The sequence below is a fragment of the Tupaia chinensis genome, unplaced genomic scaffold, assembly GCF_000334495.1.
Source record: "Tupaia chinensis unplaced genomic scaffold, TupChi_1.0 Scaffold144731_1, whole genome shotgun sequence".
Taxonomy (NCBI): Eukaryota; Metazoa; Chordata; class Mammalia; order Scandentia; family Tupaiidae; genus Tupaia; species Tupaia belangeri.
The window spans coordinates 128,500-148,027 of NW_006204591.1; the positions used below are offsets into that span (position 1 = coordinate 128,500).

The window sequence follows — 19,528 nt, forward strand, 5'->3', positions numbered from 1 at the left end:
ATGGGACACAGGCGTAGAAAACAGAAGATAGAGCCATTCCACAGCTTTCTGACTGACCACTCCTTCTCATGGTGGCCAAGGGACGGAGGCAAAAGATGAAATATCTCCTTGCCAGCCATATTTGAGATTCACATTGGTTAGTGTTATTACAAACTACATATTTCTGAATAGCAATCTGGAAAAATGTACATTAAGTGGAAAAGCAAAAAAAATTTTTTTTGAGAGGTTTTTGCTACAGGGTGCGTGCACTCGCCAGGAAGACAGAGAGAGAGACAGAGAGACAGAAAGCGAGATGTCACCCCCCAGGGTGATGGCCATGCTGCAATCCCTTCTCCACCATTCTCCTCTCGGGATCTTGAGCACACACGCACACGTGCCTGGGGTGAATTTAAGCCATCAGGTCTGGAACTTGAACCATGGTTGATTACAAGGGAGTCCAGCGACATAGCTATTACGCTAACTGCTGGTCCCACAAAATCTAAAAATGTTTCTCTATTGCAGTTTTTTCACACTCGAATAAAAACAAACCTAGGGATCAGCTGGTGGCGAGGTAGTTAAGGTGCTGGACACTCCCTCGTAGCTGACCACAGTTCAAGTCCTGGACCTAGTGCCTTACTTTCTCACTTTTCCTCTCTCTCTCTGTCTCTCTTTGTGTCTCTCTCTGGTCAAATGAAAATAAGTAAATAAATAAATAAATCTTTAAAAAAATCTAAAAACCACCTGTTGATGGAATATGGGTGCTATTTCTTTCAATTTTAAAATTCCAGCTATTATTGTTTTAATATTTTTATATAAAAAATTAGAGGTAAGATGAATCAAAATAAATTGCTCTATATGCCTTTCTTTGTATAACTGTAACCACTACAATGACTAAATCGAAATGACTGACAATATTAATTGTGGGTGAGTCTGCAAAATAACTGGAAGTCTTATACTTTTCTAGTAGGCAAGAAATATGGTACAATCACTTTAAGAAATTGAGGTCTGCAGGTGGTGTGGTAGTTAAGGTGCTGGACTCCCACGTAGCCAACTGTGGTTTGAGCCCTGGACCTGGCAGCTTGAAAATCGTGCCATGCACATACACATGCGTGCCCAAAATCCCAAGAGGAGAATGGAGGAGAAGGGGTTATGCTGTGGCCATCTCCCCACGGGGTGATTTCTCACATTTCCTCTCTCTGTCACTCTCTGGTGAGTACACATGCCTTATGGCAAAAACAAAAAAAGATAAAAACTAAAAAAAAAAAAAAGCTTAAAAATAAACAAACTGTTTGCTTGTCTGTTTCTAACAGTTAAACACATGCCTATACCATGACTCAGTCATTCTACTTGTAGTAATATATTCCAAATGTGCAGAGAAAGACTAAGATAAGAATGTTCATGGCCTTTCTACTTATAGTAGCCAAAGACAAGAATGCTTAATAAACACATTGTGGTAATATCATGTACTGGGATACCATATAACAGAAACAAAACATGTACTTAATACATGCAATAATACGGACAAAACTCAAAAACATATTGAGTTTAAGACAATGAAATGGAAATTAGACACAATTAAATGGAAATGCAATGGAAGACCACCTGAAATTTCAGATTAATTTGCTTTGCCATACTGGTATTATTCTGTACATAATAGAAATAGTCCCATAATTCATAGTTCATACAAGAAATATTAACAGATGGGAGAGGGGACAGCAATGGGTAAAGCACAGCTAATTGGAAAGTTGAAAAAAGAAAAAAGTGCTTGTCAGGTCAAATTCCAGAGTCAGAACCTGATCTTTTTAAATTCAGCATCTTTCAGTGGCCACAAGGGTGTTTTATGCCTCGGGAATTAGAAATTGCAGGGCTCACAATTGTTTTCCATTTTAATTAGGATTTCCTTGACTTTGATATTATACACAAATATGTATCTTTAAAATGCTACAAAATAAGACCTTGAGGTACATCTTTGCCAAAGATCAGAGAACCCTTTTTTTTAAAAAAAAGTAAATAGGAACCAGCAGTTAGCGTAATGGCTATGTCGCTGGACTCCCACGTAGTCGACCGCGGTTCGTGTCCCAGACCCGGTGGCTTAAAACTCACGCCGGGCGCGTGTGCGTGCGTGCCCAAGATCCCGAGAGGAGAATGGAGGAGAAGGGATTGCGGCGTGACCATCCCCCCTGGGGGGAGATTTCTCGCTTTCTGTCTCTATGTCTCTCTCTGTCTGTCTGGCGAGCGCACGCGCCCTACAGTGAAAATCTCTCCAAAAAAAAAAAAAGTAAATAAGAGAATAATATGCCTCCATTTCTTTATTTATTTTAATTTGACCAGAGAGGGACAGAGAGAGAGAGACAGAGCTGCCAGGTCCGCGACTCGAACTGCGGGCAGCTGTGTGGGAGTCCAGCACCCTTAACCACCACACCACCTGCCAGCCTGGTACTTTTGTTATTAAAAGCATTCTGACTTTATGATTTCAAAAATATGTCTGCTGTCTAGCAAAGATTAATGCAATATAGAAAGCAGCTTTTCATCATGCTTACTTGGCCCAGGAGAATTGTCCATCACTGAATCAGGCTGGTGCTGAACACACTGATAAAATGTGTAATAAAGGAAAACAGCGATGTTTGTATCGCACAATAAGAACAAGTGTACACAACTTCCTGGTTAATTTGCTCTAAATGAATCCATCCCAATAATGAAAATGGGGGGAAAAAACCAAGATTTCATCAATGATGGATTCTTTACTTCCTGGTAACGTAAACTGAGACAGATCTGAGGCACTTGGACGTGGCCCACACTGTCTGAAGGTATCATAGTGCCTCTCTCTGGGTATAAGGACGTTGACACCACTTACACATTTCTGCTAACGTGAGTCTGAGCAAAAGGCAAATGGGCAGAGAGGTGAGGCATCCAATTTTCCAAGGGGATACCGTTTTCCAAAAAGAACAACTATTGACTATTGCTAACCTCTCTCAATTTGAAATGAAAAGACTGAGCTGGCCAAGCCTGGCACTGTCAAGAAAAGATATGCATAGATACTGCCAAGAAGACAGGGACAACTCCAAAAGCCAGACCTAATTTCTGGTCTTGGCATGCTGAATCTCGTCTCGTTAGGGCAGAGAGGGAGCTGGCACGAACTGATGGTACGCTGGCCCCACCATCTGTAAGTTATACCGGCACATGTCACCTAAGCGTGCGGGGAAATTTTGGTGATCACAGAAGGTGGAGGCCGCTGGGAAGGTGTCTCTGCAAACCCTTCTGCTTGTCAGACATCATGTTTACAGCCTTAGCAACGGTTCAGAGTGAATCGATTGTCAAGGAAAACGCACTAACTTGCATCGAGTAAGGAAGGGGAAAAGCCCCTGGGACAGGGCTGACATGAGGTGATGACCAGAGACTAAATTACCACCTGCTAAGAAGGGTGGAGTGAAAAATTTTTGTTGCTCATTGTTTGGTTTGATCAGCAATGGGAGACAATGACATAAACTACAAGCTAGTGCTTCAATTATTCAAGACTGATGATTCCATATGTTGTGCACTTCTGATTAAAGAACTGCACGTGTGTGTGTGTGCGTGCACGCGCGTGTGTGTGTAAATTCTGAGCTGTAGGTTTTTGGAAGCAAGGCAACATGTATGAGCAAGACAATGGAGCTGGAGATTGGGAGACAAAGGCCAAATCTATGTATTCATCACTAACCTGGAATTACAGGTGCTATTAACCCAGCACCTAAGCTTTCTTAGGTAAGGCCTTAAAAAAGATGTACACATGTAACTATATCACAAATTTGTAATTGAGGTATTTTAACCACTGCATTTAATATAATAGTTTTCATCATAATATTTTATGTTTTATTTTATCAGCTTAAATTGAAACTTGAGGAACTAGTCCATAGGCTTCACTAGCTTACCAAAGCGGTTAAAGGCACAAGGAGGTTCACAGCTCCATAACCTCCCGGGGAATCTACTTCCTTAGGAGTCAAAGGGTAGTAAGAGCTGTGATGTAGGAGCAATGTGAGAATTACAGACGGCATAGCACTGTCGAGTGCCCACACATAGTAGGTGGTCAGCTAACAGAAGGCAACTGGTTTTGAAAACATGAGATAAGAAAAGTAATTTTCTAGCTTATGCATTTCGTTCTCCTTTAACATAATTTCAACAAGTTTATCTTTGGTCCTCAATAATTTCAGATGAATGCTTTCTTCTGCCCCCCCCATTCATTTATTTCTTCCATGAGAGAGAGAGACAGAAAGTGGGGGCACCCCAACACTATACACATGTGTATATGTGCAGAGTGCTCAGGGAGGTCCTGGGATCTAATGTGGGCCCAGCTGCATTATCGCATCACCCCTGGATCACACAGCTCAGCCTAGAATTTTCTTACGACTTGACTTTCTTCTTTTGCTGGCTGTTTTTGTGTGTTGTTTGAGATGATGCAGCTCTATGGGTCCCCTTCCTTCCTAATCCAGAATGCTGTCTCTGGAAATATCCTATGCATAGGTCAGAGGTGAGATGCTCTGGGGAAGAGTCTACGTGTGACTTAGGATGGGCAGCTCTTTCACGGGACATGGAGCTGATTTAGCTGCACTGCTTTAAGCCAATGGGGAAGATCTTGGCTACGGTGGAGGAAATGAGAACAAGTTATTTAGAAACTGGAAACACAGAGCTATTTTAAAGCTTGCCAATGAGAGGGCCTTCAAAGGCAGGACTAGTCTTTAGGCTCAGCATAATGAACCTCAATGTGAGAAAATTAAGTAATGCTTCAACTTGAGTCCCAAATCAACAGTCTCAGCAATATGAGCGTATTCTGCAAATGGGAATGCGCTAGAGCTACAGAGGGAAGATTCATGGTCTTCTTAATTAACTCCGAGGTGCTGCACATAAGGGGAAAACGATAAATCAAGTAGATTACTGCCAGCGATCTGAATTTCCAAATGAAATAAGAGAGGTGTAGCGCCTTAAGTCATTTTGTAAATGCATACGGTGGGGTGGCGGGGGAATCTCCAAGGTCATCTCTTATGTTATAATTCGCCACTTTGTGATTTAATTTCATGTCATGTGCTAAGTACATGCCATACAGTCAGGTGTGAAGAGGCAAGATATAGAAAAACAAGTAAGACATATAATGTGAGGACGATACAATACACACACACACACACACACACACACACACACACAACTGCAATTGTTATTCAAGCATTTATTCAAAATATATTTACTGAGCATCTATTGTGTAACAGTGTTCAAAGAGCTGAGGATACAGTGATGACCAAGATGGACCATGTCCCTGCTACCAAAGAACCCATATTCTAGAAGGAGAGACAGGTACTGGACAATAAAACAATGAAATGAGCAGTTTTATTTCAGGCAGTGATAAGTACTATGAAGAATATAATAAGTAAGAATAAGGGCATAGAGAGAGATGAACAGGATACCATTTGAACCAGAGAAGGCATGATGTGGAGGTGACATCTGGCCAGGATTGGAAAGGGAGGGAGGAGGTGAATGATGTGAAGCTCTGACCGGAGGGAGAACATCCCAGCAGAGTGACTAGCAAGGGCAGAGGCCTGCAGTAGGCCTGAACTTGATGTGTTCAAGAGGCAGGAACTGTGGTTCTTGCGAGGCAAGGGAAGTGGGAAGAAGTGAGGCTTAGAAGTTGGGGGTGGATCCTGGTCACAGAAGTCCTGTGGGCCATAGTAGGGAGTTTTGCTTTTATTCCAAGTGCATGGAAGAGAGAGGTGGTATGACTTAGATCCTTCTAATGCAGAAATACCGACAAAGAAACAGCACCCTGTAGAATAGTCTGGCCAGAATTGACCCACATTGCAGCATTATTGTTAGTGTTGAAAGATACAAACACACACAAAGGAAACTGAAAACAATCTGGATATTCACCTATCAATAGTTGAATAAATCATTATATATATCCATATTTTTTATTTAGAATATTATGTAGCTATTAACAAAATGAGTTAGATCTATCTCCATTGACCTAAAAGGATGTATGTGAGAATAAAAGAGAAATATATATTTGTATGTTTTGCATAATATTTATTTCAGACTCCCATTTTTATAAAAATGAATGTTGCAACCAAGCCAATCTCTTGGGAAGATTGTAGAGGGATACCAATATGAGATATTGGTGGTGACAATCGCTTTATTGTCACCGCCAATTTATCATATAGGAATGACTAGGAAAGCTTTCATTGCATAGTTGTTAACTTGGGGTAGGAAGCTTGGTGGAGGGTTGGGAAGAGAAAAGAGAAGCCATGGATCTTAAATACATTTGTATAAAAGTATTAAGATTTTTATAATTCAATAGTCATAACAAAACATTTTAATGGTATGATTACAGAAAAAGAATTTAAGCAAGGACTTTAATAATTCCTTGCCAGCAGTTGGGGAGGTTTCATAAAATAGGTGGTGTTAAAGTTGACCTGGGGGTCAGGTAGTGGAGCAGTGGAAGTGCATGTGGATCCACATGGGATGACCCTGGGTTTGCATCGTGGAACGTTCCTGTGCGTGTCAGGTGTGTGCACGTGTGCCCTTGATCTGTCCTGGCTGAGACGGCAGATGAAGGTATGAAGACCCTATCGAAGGTCTCTGTCTCTCTCAGAAGAAATAAATAAATAATGTTAAAAAATGAAAAAGTTGATCTTGAAGTACAGAATTATCACAGAGATGAACAGAGACAGGAGAGAATGTCAGAAACTGAAGGCAAAGCATGAAGGTTTCTGCATGTGGAACAGAGTGAGACTTTCAATAGCCGTTTTGATGGCAGCTGGTAGATGGGGTTGCAGTGGGGAATGGAGGCACACAGGGAGACTGATAAACTTTAGGCATAATCCAAAATAGAAATTTAGAGCCCTGAATTAGAATAGTAGTGGGGGAGGAGGAGCAGCAGGTGGCATACTGCTTGAGGTGCTGTACACCCACATGGCTGACTGCAGTTCAAGTCCTGGGTCCAGTGGCTTGAAACCCATGCTGGGTGCATCTGCGTGCATACCCAGAATCCCAGGAGAATGGAGAAGAAGGGACTGCGGTATGATCATGCCCCTTGGGGGTGATTTCTCACTTTCTCTTTCACTGTCTTTGTCTCTCTCTGGCAAGCGCATGTACCCTATGGCAAAAATCTTGCCTCCCCCCCACCCCCACCCCCCAAAAAAAAAGAAAAAGAAAAAAAAAATAGTAGCAGGAAAAGTGTTCAAGAGGTGATGAGGATGCAGATGTTACAGATTTGATACCTGATTGTTTGGAGATGAGAATAAGGGAAAGAGGAGGTGGTTAGGAGATAATTAGCTCTAAACATCCTAAACTAATCAGGGGGTGAATACCATTAAACAATATTATGAATAAAGAAATAAATGTAAAAGGATCCATTTTGGAGGGGGTGTGTGAAATAATGAGCTTGGCATTTGGACAAGTTCAGCCCATACTGAACATTTACGCACCCCAAGTAATAGGGGAGTTAGAAATGAGAATCGGAGGAAACAGCATTACGGCCAAGGAGTCCTCTTTGCAGAAGTGATCACTAAGGTCATGGAATACAGCAAGTCTAGACAGAAAAGCAAAATGCTAGGGACAACACTTTGGGAGAAGCCACCATTCCTGTAGCAAAGAAGTAGGAGAAGAACGAGAAGAGAACAAGTTAATGGGCCCAGAGGAGGAAAGGGCTTCAGGAACAGCAAGTGGCCCACAGCATCAAAGGCAGGTAGGCTGCGCGGAGCAAGCCTTGCTACTGTAGGTATCAAGGAAAAGAAGAGAGAAACGGGAAGGGAATGCTTAGGACAGCTGACATCTCACAATACATGTAGCATGACTGGGACCAGCAGTTAGCGTAAAGGTTATGTCGCTGGACTCCCATGTAGTCGACCACGGTTCGAGTCCCGGACCCGGTGGCTTAAACTCATGCTGGATGTGTGTGCGTGTGTGCCCAAGATCCCGAGAGGAGAATGGAGGAGAAGGGATTGCGGTGTGGCCATCACCCCTGGGGGGTGATTTCTCCCTTTCTATCTCTCTGTCTCTCTCTGTCTGTCTGATGAGCGCATAAGCCCTATAGCAAAAAAACCTGTCCAAGAAAAAAAAAGCTCAAAAAACAAGAACGATATATGTAGCATGACTAAAGAAAGTCGGGGGAGATGGGAAATCAGGCTCTAGTTGATGGCCCAGAACAAAAGAGAAAGCAAATGAAGAGAACATGGAGGCAAGAGCCAGAGAAATTGAGAGAGAAAAAAAGAAAGAAGTAGAGACCAGATACAGACTGGCCTCTTTTTCTCAGTACAGGAACTGAGAGCACCTGCTGGTGAGGGATGGGGAAATTCCTTTAGGAACTTGAGTACAGTGGGAAACACTTGAAACCGAACTGTGGTTTAAGTTTAGCAAGGTTTCAATTTGAGAGGAAAGGATTATGGGACCATCGTGACGATCCAGCTGAGGTTGGAAAGATTCTGTTTGCAGTGGGATGGGTCACACCGCGGTGCACTTTTCTATAGCGACTCTCAGCAGCCGCTCAGTGAAGAGGCACATGCTAAGGGTAGCTGAGGCCGAGGATCGAGTTACCGAGTGGGCAAGTTAATCTACGTGGTAAATTCAAGGTTGATATTTAGCCCGAGTGTGGGAGTAAATAAAGGCAGGAAAGGCTGAGACCGTAATCTCAGGACAATGGAGCACCAGGAGAAGACACAAGAAGAGAAAGTGCTGCAGATTCTGGCCAACGAGGAAATTTCACCTTTTGAGATAATGAAAGTATAGCAGCCCTTGCCTGAGACAAAGTTCAGGAAATGGGCTTTGACATTGGTGAAAAAAAAAAAGAAAATCTAGGTCTATTTATTGGGTTGTCAGAAAAGTCATGATGCATTTTTGCATAGAAAAACAGAAAAATACGTCATTACTTTCCCGAGGACCCAATAGACGGTTTCATTATCACTGAATCTCTACTGAGCTATATAATAAGTTTGAAGATCTTGAAAATGTAATGCAGCTTTGAATTGAGATCAAAGATGTATTAAAAAGAAGATAAGTCATAAATACTGATGAGTGGATATAAGAAAGGCCAAAAAAGTTCTGATCTGATTTAGTTGTGTAAGAAACCCATTTAAAACACGGATTGCCCTAAGAACGGTCAACTACAAAGACTACTGGAGGCCCAGTGCCTACCAAGTGAATCACATCACTCAGCTCCGCCAAGACTCACCTCTCCTACCATGTGTTCTGTGCCAGCAGCACAACCTACTCTTGTTAAAGCAAGCCAAAATGTCACAAAGGGCTCTCTCACCAGCTTTCCAGTAACCCTGGAGAGTAAATGGTCTATGCAGAATACAATGAGCAGGCCAAATCAGGTTAGAGATATTACAAGGAAAATCTGGCAGGCAGCCATTTCAGCTTTGTTTCAACCGATGTCTATAAAAACACAGGCTAAGAAAATGGTAGCGTGATGTCTGGTGTTTGAGACCTAACAGCATGCAACATGTTTATGGCATGCATTAGGCAACAAACTTCAGTCTGGGGCTGGGGCATACAGCACATTCAGCATTCAGATCTGGTAGACAAAGGAGGGAAATAGGAAAGCATGTCTTGTACTGTAATAAATATGACTGCTCTCAGAAGACTATAAACAGGTGGTTTCATGAAAAAAAAAATCACCACTTTTACATTAAAAAAAAAATCAAATGCTTCAGGCTTGTTTGTATAAAATAAATAGAAGGCCAGTGCACACTTGGCTAATTACAGCATTTTTTACGAGGCTATGACTGACTATAATCTGGCAAAAATGAGTCCAACTGAAACAGCAAGAGCAAGGGTTTGGGAGGATTAGGTGAAGTTTTGGAGTGGGAAGAAAAGTGGGAAAGAGGAAGAAAGCTTTCATTAAGCAGTTCACATTCTAGTGTAAGGAGGGAAAAAAAAAGCATCCAGACTTACTTTATTTTCATTCAAAACAATCTCTTATTTAGTATATTTTTACTTTAAGTCCTTGAACATATTTCTAATGGCTGCTTTCAGATCTTTGTCTCCTAAACCCAACATCTGGGCCATCTTACCAAGGGTCTCTATTGACAGCTTTGCTTTCCTTGACTAAGGAAAGATTTTCCTCTTTTCTTCATATCTAGTCATTTTTATTATATATTTGACATTATGAGAGCTTTATTCTGATGAAGACTACTGAGTTTTCTTCCAGGAGGCAGTGCAACTTCAGGGTGATATGTTCAACTTGCATAGGCCTAGATTTATACCTTTTTTAGGATGAAACCCTGGAAAGCCTGAAATGTTTCCGAAGATACTCTAACATTTTAGGACTCATCTCCAAACTCTGCCTCCTTTGAGGATCTTATGGAGGGTCGCTTTTAGGTATTGTTGGTAGCTCTAGAGTGAGCCATACTCTAGAGCAAAGTTCCTTATTTCTAATGTGAGGTCTTTCTGGTATGTTACGTGTTTGACCAACGTGTTAGCAAGTTGTTTCCATACTGACTGGGCTGGAATGCAATGTCCCTACTCCATTCCTACTTCTGTAGCAACCTCTTACAAAAGACCCACAGTCTTACCCTGAACATGTACAGCCCACCCTTAGCCATGGACTTATGGAGAACTCTCACACAGACGTTTGTAACGTCTACACAGCTCCCTCATCTCCAGCTGCACCCTCTCACCACCCCTGCCCTTTGCCGTACCCCTACACAGACTTCAGCAGCTTTAACTGCCCCAGCTCTGACTTCTGCCTCCTGAGCTCCTATGGAACTCCTGTGTTCTGCTTCGGCTCTAGTTCACTCTTCGCTCTAGTGAGTAAGGACACTGTCCTCAGTCAGTGAGAAGCAGGTGATCACAGGGCTCCCTTCTTCCTTTCCTAATTTTTCTTCTCTCAGGGATTGTAGTCTTGCACTACTTGTCTAGAGTCTGAAAATTAGTATCCCATACATTTCTTCTAGTTGTTTATGATTGGAGAACTAGTGATAGTTGTCATTTAGCACGTCTGTAGGCTGCATGTCATATGAATGCTGAAGGAAAATTGTACAACATTCTATTTTCATCACATAGCTCTCGCAGGGCTCATGGGCAGTAAAGGTTCCTGATTTCTCACAGAAGTGTCCTTAGAGTTCTTAGAACCATTCATTCATTCACTCGCTTCTTCACTCATAAACAAATTCATTAATTTGTTTATTCAGTAAATATGTATTTAAAGCCTACTTTGTGCCAAATATTGTTCTGGGAGCTGGAGACAACAGAAAATACCTGGTCTTTGCAAAACTTATTTCCTGATGGGAACTGTTCTGGCCTCACTCCAGAGCAATGCTTTCTCTGAGTTCTTCTATTGATCTGATAGAGAAAGGAAGATTTACCATGAGCAGAATATAAAGAATAATGAAGAGAGGTTTTATTTAAGTGACCCAGGCCTTGTTATATGTGCTTTATATACCTGCGTAGATCACAGGGTTGATCGTAATACGTAAGCTCTTATTAGAGAGGAGGAAACAAAAGCAGGGGCTTGCCTACTCGGTCACCTAGCTCATGAAAGCAGAGATGGACTCAAATCTAAGCCGCCTGACTCCTGCTCCTACACTCTTAACCACTGTGTGTCTCTATTTCTCAGAGAAAGAGAGAGGAGAAATACTTTAGTTGTCTAGGGAAACAGTAGAGCAGGAAGCCAGCTCAGTGTCTGAACAGGTTATGAGAACTAGATGGCTCACAGTTAAACAGGTTCATGAGGAGATGCTGCTTGAGTTGGCATGTTAGGGAAAAATTTTGTTCTCCTTTTCTCAAGTGACCAAGAAAAAACAGAGTGTTCTGCATTTTAAGTCGGAAAAAGAATAGAAACTCATTCTTTATTTTTTTTTCCCGAGAACTTTTCACTATAGGGCGCATGCGCTCACCAGAATCGGAAAAAGAATAGAAAGCCATTCTTTTTTTTTTTTTTCCCCCCTGAGAACTTTTCACTATAGGGCGCATGCGCTCGCCAGACAGACAGACAGAGACAGAGAGACAGAAAGCGAGAAATCATCCTCCAGGGGGGATGGCCACGCCGCAATCCCTTCTCCTCCTTTCTCCTCTCAGGATCTTAGGCACACACGCACACGCGCCCGGCGTGAGTTTAAGCCACGGGGTCCGGGACTTGAATTGTAGCCGACTACATGGGAGTCCAGCGACATAGCCATTACGCCAACTGCTGGTCCCAGAAAGTCATTCTGAATAAAAAGGTTTTATGGTTCCTTGGGGAGGTTAAAGAGGTAGATGCATGTGACAGTACCCTGAACTGGTCCTATCAGGTGCTTCAAGAAAAGGTGCTCTGTGATCAGGTATACATGAGATTTATATTTCCCCTGTTGGAGACTTACAATGCACATTAGCTTAGTGGAGGATCCGATAACTCCTATAGTAAACCACCCCCCCCTGCAAAAAAAACATCCTATTTTAATTAACTCAGGATTTCCCAAACTTAATGACATAGTACTCTATTGAGAGTAAATGAGGAGTGTGTGTGTGTGTGTGTGTGTGTGTGCACGCACATGTGTGAAAGAAATGGGAAAATATCCCTTGGAATTACTGTTCTCTGAAAGATATTTCAGAATTAGCTGCTTTACTTTAGCAGCACATACTAAGTTAAATAAAACCACTCTCAGAGTACGTCAAACCTATGACTGCTAGACCAAGCAGTTCAGGGAGTCCCACAAAGAGAATTAAGAGTTGAAGTTTAACTATATGAACATTTTAAATTTTTATTAAGTAGTAAATGACAAGGATTGAGTATGAAAAGTTACCAACTCGTGCCTAGGCATAATAATTCTTTACGTCTTATACCAGCTGCTATATATAGTTTTAAAAATTAAAGTTAATTTGGAAACTATTACTTATGTCATTTAAATAAAAACATATTTTGTAGGTAACATAGTATAATTAGAGGTGGCCATGTATGCTTCATGTCTCTAAGCTCTCTCAGGTATCCATTTCTGGGGAGTCATAGTTATTAATAAGGTAACTTGTCATCTCGAGACTGCTCCTTGAACTACTTAGACAAGAACCTGAGGGAAACATCCAGAGGCAGCTCAGTGTTTCTCAGACTGACCTGAGTTCACCCTGCAGCTCTCCTGTCCCCTGCTTCACTGGTGGCTGAGGGTGAAGGACAGTTTCCTGTGTGCTCACTGTCTTCTGCCTTTTTTTCCTTTTGATTGGAGATGCTAAGGCAACCTTTCCACCATAGGTGGGGCCTACTCTGCTAGACTTTGCTTTGCAAACTCAACCCAATTTGGTGGTAGCAATATATCATAAAGGCATTACTGGTCTTCTTTCTCAGAACGTGCTTTAGATTCTTTTTTTCTTTCTTTTTTTTTTTTAGCTTCTGCTGTCTCCTTCACCTTCGTCTTATTAGGTTGACCTCGAATTACCTAGGCCATGGCAATTATTCCATCTTATTTTTTTTATGTTTAGGGCCCCTGTGCTCTCTGTCTAATTCTATTTTTCCTTTGCTAGTCTTCGAAATTCTCCTCTTACTTTAAGAAATGAGTACTTAGCTCTGATATGCCAACAAATTATTCTATGGTGGTTTCTGGAGCCTAACTGCAGATTCGCACCCATGCCCCCTGTGTCCCATCATCTGTCTTTCTCACTCTCATTTTCTCACAAGTGTACCGTGGCGTTTCCCGGAGGCTACATGACACACAGTGCTGCAGCAAACAGAATGGGAAATGGGAAATCCAGATCCAGCTGACTTCCGTTGAGCCAGTCATTAAATATACCTGCTTTGAAGAGACTCAAAGGTTTTTTCTTTTCTTTCTACCTATAAATATCTATTATGTCCAACATATCATACTCAAGAGTGTAAAGTGATTTAAAATAGGTATAAATAAAGACAACAATTTTTTTTTTTTTTTTTTATTGCCAGATGGCATGCGTGCTCACCAGAGAAGGCATTGCCCCCATGGGAACTGCTCCTGTCACAATCCTTTTTCCTTCATTTTTTTATCCCAGCAGAATTTGGGGTACATATATGCACACGAGCTCCACATGCTGTTCAGACTGCCTGGGCCAGTATTCGAACTGCAGCCAGCCATGTGGGGTTCAACTCCCTTAACCACTGCACTCCAGGGCAGCCCTATTCATCTGTTACTTATAATTCACAAAGGTAGCTCCACTGTAAGACTTTAATCCTCAATGTTACTAGTAAAAAAATTTTAGTCTCAATCTTGAGATGCCTAGATGTCCTTCAGGATTAAATACACAGCTTATGAGCAGAGAAATACTTGCTTTTTTCCTGTCTCCACTGCTCAGCAAAATCAGTTTACTTCTCTCTGAGGTCTGAGAAAAAAAAACCCTTATTTTTAACTCTCTTATTTTTTTAAAGTAGTTCTCTCTTTTTGCTGTATTCAAGATACTGCTGCCAAGCCAATCATATTTTCACATTACCTATCCCTTGGTATTCTCTCTTCTTGGATAGTACTGGCTTCATCTGAAATTCGAGACTGTAAGTTGCCCTTCTCTTATTGCAATTCCTTAAGACTCCTTTCGGTATTCTTTCCATCTGACAGTTGCTAGGCTTGCAACTGTCAGTAGCTGGGCCCTCCCTTTTGTTTACTAGGTTTCCATTTACCACCTACAGACAAATACCTGGGGTGTGAACCATGTTATAACATGGCGCCATTCACTCTGGGCCCTGTGTGAACGGGCTGTTAGTTGCCTGGGCAGCTTTCTGTAGGGAAGGTTTCTTTCTCCACTTAAAGACATTATTAAACCTATGGATCCATTATGTATGTCTGCTTCTCTACCAGTTAGTCTTCTCATCTGTCAAATTCTATATTTTCTTAGGCTTCTAAGGTGTTCAGTTCAAGGCTCAACTTTCCCAGAGTCAATATTCAGCTTATGGCTAATACAAGAGATAGAGGAACCTGCCCAATGATATTTGGAGAGGACAATCAAGAGAAAATCCAGAAGGTGGGAGCATTTTGTGGGACAACTGGCCCATCACTTCGACAAGTCATTGACAATAAAAGGGACGATGCCAGATCAAAAGAGACTTGAGGGGCAAAACGTCCTGGTAGAATGTGATATTCTGAACTGGACGCTGGAATAGACAAACCAGCTATCAAGGGTGTTTGGACCATCTGGGGAAATCTGAATATGATCTGGCCATCAGGGCAGATTCTGATGTTCTGAAATAGAAAAGTGGAGACGAGTGCCTAAAAAGAGCAGAGTGTAAAGCAATATGTATAGCTCTGGGTTAAAAATTACATAAATTATTTTTAGAAAAATGATCTGAAAAATAGCAGTTGAAGTGTTACTAGTACTGTTACCTGAAAGGTGGGAGTGTGATGCTCCAGTTGTTTTTTTTTTTTTTTAAATTGTATCTGAGTAAATGGTCTACAATGCCTATATATGGCTGTAATAAAAGGTTTTAAAAATGACTCACTTTCTCCCAGAACACTTAACCAAAAAACTTCACACCCACCCAGCACGCCCTGACTCTGAAAGTTCCAGGCATGTTCTACTGCACAGTTATGCTGAGCTGTCACACTTGATTCTGATTTGTGTGTGTGTGTGTGTATGTGTAGCCCTTGTCCCCCATTCTTCAACTTCTTTTGTGGTCCCAAATCACCTCCATTTTACTGCACACTCCATATTACTTTAGTCAAGTTAAAACATATGCAATTAGGGCCAGCAGGTGGCATGAAGGTTAAGGCACTGGATCCCACATGGCTGTCTGCACAGTTTGAGTCCTGGACCCAGTGGCTTGAAAAATCACCCCCAGATGCATGTGCATGTGTGCTTCAAATCCCAAGAGGAGAATGAAGAAAAAGGGACTGCAGCATAGCCATACTCCCTGGGGGATGATTTCTTACACCCCCCCCCATCCTTTGGAAAGCACATGTCCTCTATAACAAAAAACTAAAAACGAACGAACAAAAAAAACAAAAACAAAAACAAAACCTATGTAATTAGTAGATATCTTCCACCCAGCATGGCCAATGATATGAATAGGAAGAATGCAACGGGAAATTTCAGACTTTTTAGAATAAAGCTTAGTATCACACACATTTGAATAAACTTAAGTGACATATTTTATCCAACACATGATAGTCACACTATTAAAACTCTTAATCAGTAGCATGGTTAATTGAGATGCCTATTATAAATTACATTTCCCACTATTAGTAAGGTAATTAATACATGTTTATTCATATGACTTTAATGTATAACTGAAGAGGTTTCAAAACCCTTCCTAAAAGTACTGGAAACAACACAGTTTCAGTAAGAAACTCAGATCAGCATATATATCTTTATTTGTATCTGAAGTGATTTTGAAAGTGTTTTACTTAACATATGTCAAAATTATAGGTAATGAACATTTGATTTTACTTCTTGGGAAGGCTAATAAGCAGGAAAACCAAGGAAGATATGCAAATAGATGTTTATGTTAATGAGTTCTTTAAAATATGCTTCATAAAAGTGCTTGGAATATTAAATGAGAGTCCAACTCACAGCTCTACCTGGGCAAGAATTAAATAAGTTTTCTAAAAAGGCACTAAAATGAAACAGTACAGATAATTCATTCCCAGCTTTCCACTGCAGACCCAGACCCCTCAACTCTGGTACCAGGAGACTGAAAACACTCTTCGCCTTCTATAAAAGGGACAGTCAATGGAAAGTCATTCACTGAATTATGAGCAGAGAGTTTCTCATTCTCATTAAAAACTAGTTTTGCTTTTACTTTGTCTTGTTCACGTTGGAAGTGCGTGTTTTCTTAAGCTAAGTTGATTTCAGGTTCTCTCCAAAATATTACTGTCTGCTTAATTATTTGAGTTGGCTGAGATACTAAGTCCTCTTTTAAACCTGATATATCAAGCTCAAAATGGTTCTCTAACGCTGGGCTCACACACTCAGTTTAAGTAAAAACTCATGTTACTCCACACAGATGGGGTCGGTTGCTGAGAATGTTTTTAATAAATGATGAGCTGCTACAAAATAACCTTCTGATATTAAATTATTTCAATTTGTTATATTCTGATACATTCTGATATTCCAACAATGTTTTGAATTCATAAAATACCTCTTCACCCCAGGATTTAAAAGGTTCATTCAAACATAAATCCATTAATCTCCAAACTGCCCTGAGAAGTCAAAAGAGCATATTCTAACCCTGCATACAAAGTACTTCCAGAATGAGCTTATAAATCAGTCATGTTTTCAGCCATACGTACAGAAAACTACAACTCTACATCTCCCCCATGAAGAAACAAGAACATTCCATATAGATAGAGGTTGCTTTTAAAAATTCTCATGCAAGCATTTTAAGACTAAAAACACCTTTTCTACTCTGTTAAAAAGTTACGTCTAAAAAGTAAATCAATGGCAGATATGAGATTGCTATAAATTTTGAAAATTGCTTACCTATTAATGTAACTGAGGGCAACATAGGTTGGCTGCTGTAATTCTTGTTTTTCTAAAACACGTGGATCTGTATCTGCAATAAAAGCACAATTATGATTTTTCAAGTTTTGCATCAGAATATATGAGTCTACCTAACACAAAATAACAGAGGCTATATAGAGCAAAAGATTAATTCAGTATACCTCTTTTTTTTTAAAAAAAAAAAACTCGGTCAGCAAAGCACAATCATTTGTTCATTCATTCACAAATAACAAGATATTGCATTACTTTTCAAGGGAATTCCAAACATCAACAGTGATAAAATGTCCATCTGTCACACAAACTCTTGCACAATCCCCCTCATAAATATTGGTTTTCACTGCTTACAGTTACAATGTTGGCATGGTTTTCGGTGGTTAATCGGCCTAAGAAAGAAAGTCTCTGTTAATTATGCTCACTTCAAGGCTGGAACAAATTAGTTTCCATTGGAAAGCTCCATCAATTTGAAAATCTACTGAGTATTGTTCTTGTTCACTGAACACTTTTCTGAGTTGGGATTCATATTCTGGAGGGCAGCTCTTCTCCTTTTAAAATGTATAATGAGTTTATTAGAACTTTTCTAGACTTCCAGTTAGACATTCTTACACTGGTTCAGAGTCAACAAACACCGCATTCACCAGAAGTGTTTTCCTCTTGAAGAGACAGAATTCAACACCATAGCAACGCTCCATAATGGTGCTTCTCCAGCAAGGCACCAAAAACGGACTCTTCACAAGCAGACGTCGATATTCTCAAGCTTCTCTCGCAGTGGTATTTGCATAAATGTATGTATAAACAATGTTTATACAGTAAGAACATGAAGGGAGGAAAACGAGCACACCCTTCTGGGTTCTTAGAAAAAGGTGCAGACATTGCACAGAGATTTCTTTTCATTATAACCTCATTTAAAAGCTATCTCATTATTAGAAATCTCCCAGGTGCACTTGGCAGCAACACCTTCTTTGATGTAATGACAGATGTTGTTCAAGCACCTTTGCACGGGAAGTGTTCGGTGCATGTGGTAGCTGGGAGATCCATGTACTAACTCCAAGTGCATTAACAGGTGATGGGGGAGGGAGTAGACACAGAGGAGAGAACACGGGTGGTAATGATGATAGTATAAAAACCGATTCACAATGCTTTCGCCTCCCAGACTAACGCCGGACAGCAGTGCCAGTTTTATTCTTAGTTGTTAAGGTTAAGAATCTCGTGTTCTCTTGATTGTTTCTTTTGTGCCAAGAATTTCAGGGACGTACTATTCAGAAATTCTGCTTCCTGGGTTTTTGCCATTGCGGGTCCTTGAAAGCCAAATTTTGAAACGAGACAAAGATTCTCTGAATGGCTCCATCGAGTCGGGTCTCAAGGTTTTGGCAGCACAAACGGGAACAGATCAGCAACTCAGCATCTCCTCCTCTTCCAACAATGATTACATATGCAACTGAGGCTACTCCTCGATTCCTGGCCTCTAGATAAAATGAGTGGTTCTCTGAGACAGGGAAATCACTCTTCAAGGGGAAACCATTTTCAGATACAACCCTAACTGATACTTGTCCACGCTTGCTGTAACCCAAGCTTGCTGCACAGCCATGGTTCTGAGAGGCATGCACTTGCAGGAGAGGAGTCCATAGAACAATGTCCAACAGGTGAAGGGGTCTGTCCAAAGAAATGACCTATTAGAATGCTGGGCAGGCTATGTGTGCAAATGGTGATGGCCATACCGCTCCTGCAAGGTTTTTCTAGATGCCTAATGAGATGAAAAAACAAACAAACCAACCATGAGAATGAAACCATGAGATAGAAACCATGAGAATGAAAAGAAAGGCTGGAGATAAGAAAGAACAAGGCAATGATCGCAAATGTCTTTGCAGAAAATTTCTCAAGTGCTCACAACATGGCTTCACCTCAAATTTTGGTACTGATGGATGCTTTTGGGGCAGGGGCCTAAATTGGATTCATGGACTATGTTCCTTCAAAGAGACATGCGGTGCATGATTACATCAAGTATATTACTTTGAAAGAAAGAGCACTATTCTGATTATAAAATTTGTGTACGAATGGAAAACAGTTAAGCGGTCAGCATTTTTATAGTATCTTTTGTTTTTGCCTTTATTCCTGTAACTGGCCCCAACCTAATATTATTTCCTTAAATCATCTTCTAATCCTTTCC

At 40.9% G+C, this 19,528-nt stretch overlaps 1 protein-coding gene across 1 annotated transcript in view; it reads right to left on the reverse strand.

Annotated features, from left to right (window-relative positions):
* The window catches only part of LOC102488402 (juxtaposed with another zinc finger protein 1), a gene marked incomplete at its 3' end in the record, with an annotated part of 369,017 nt that overhangs the window by 94,430 nt on the left and 255,059 nt on the right, over positions 1-19,528 (reverse strand). The window contains exon 2 of the mRNA XM_006167342.1: positions 17,344-17,416. Within this exon, the coding sequence (XP_006167404.1) occupies positions 17,344-17,416 (73 nt within the window). The remainder of the gene's footprint in view (positions 1-17,343; positions 17,417-19,528) is intronic.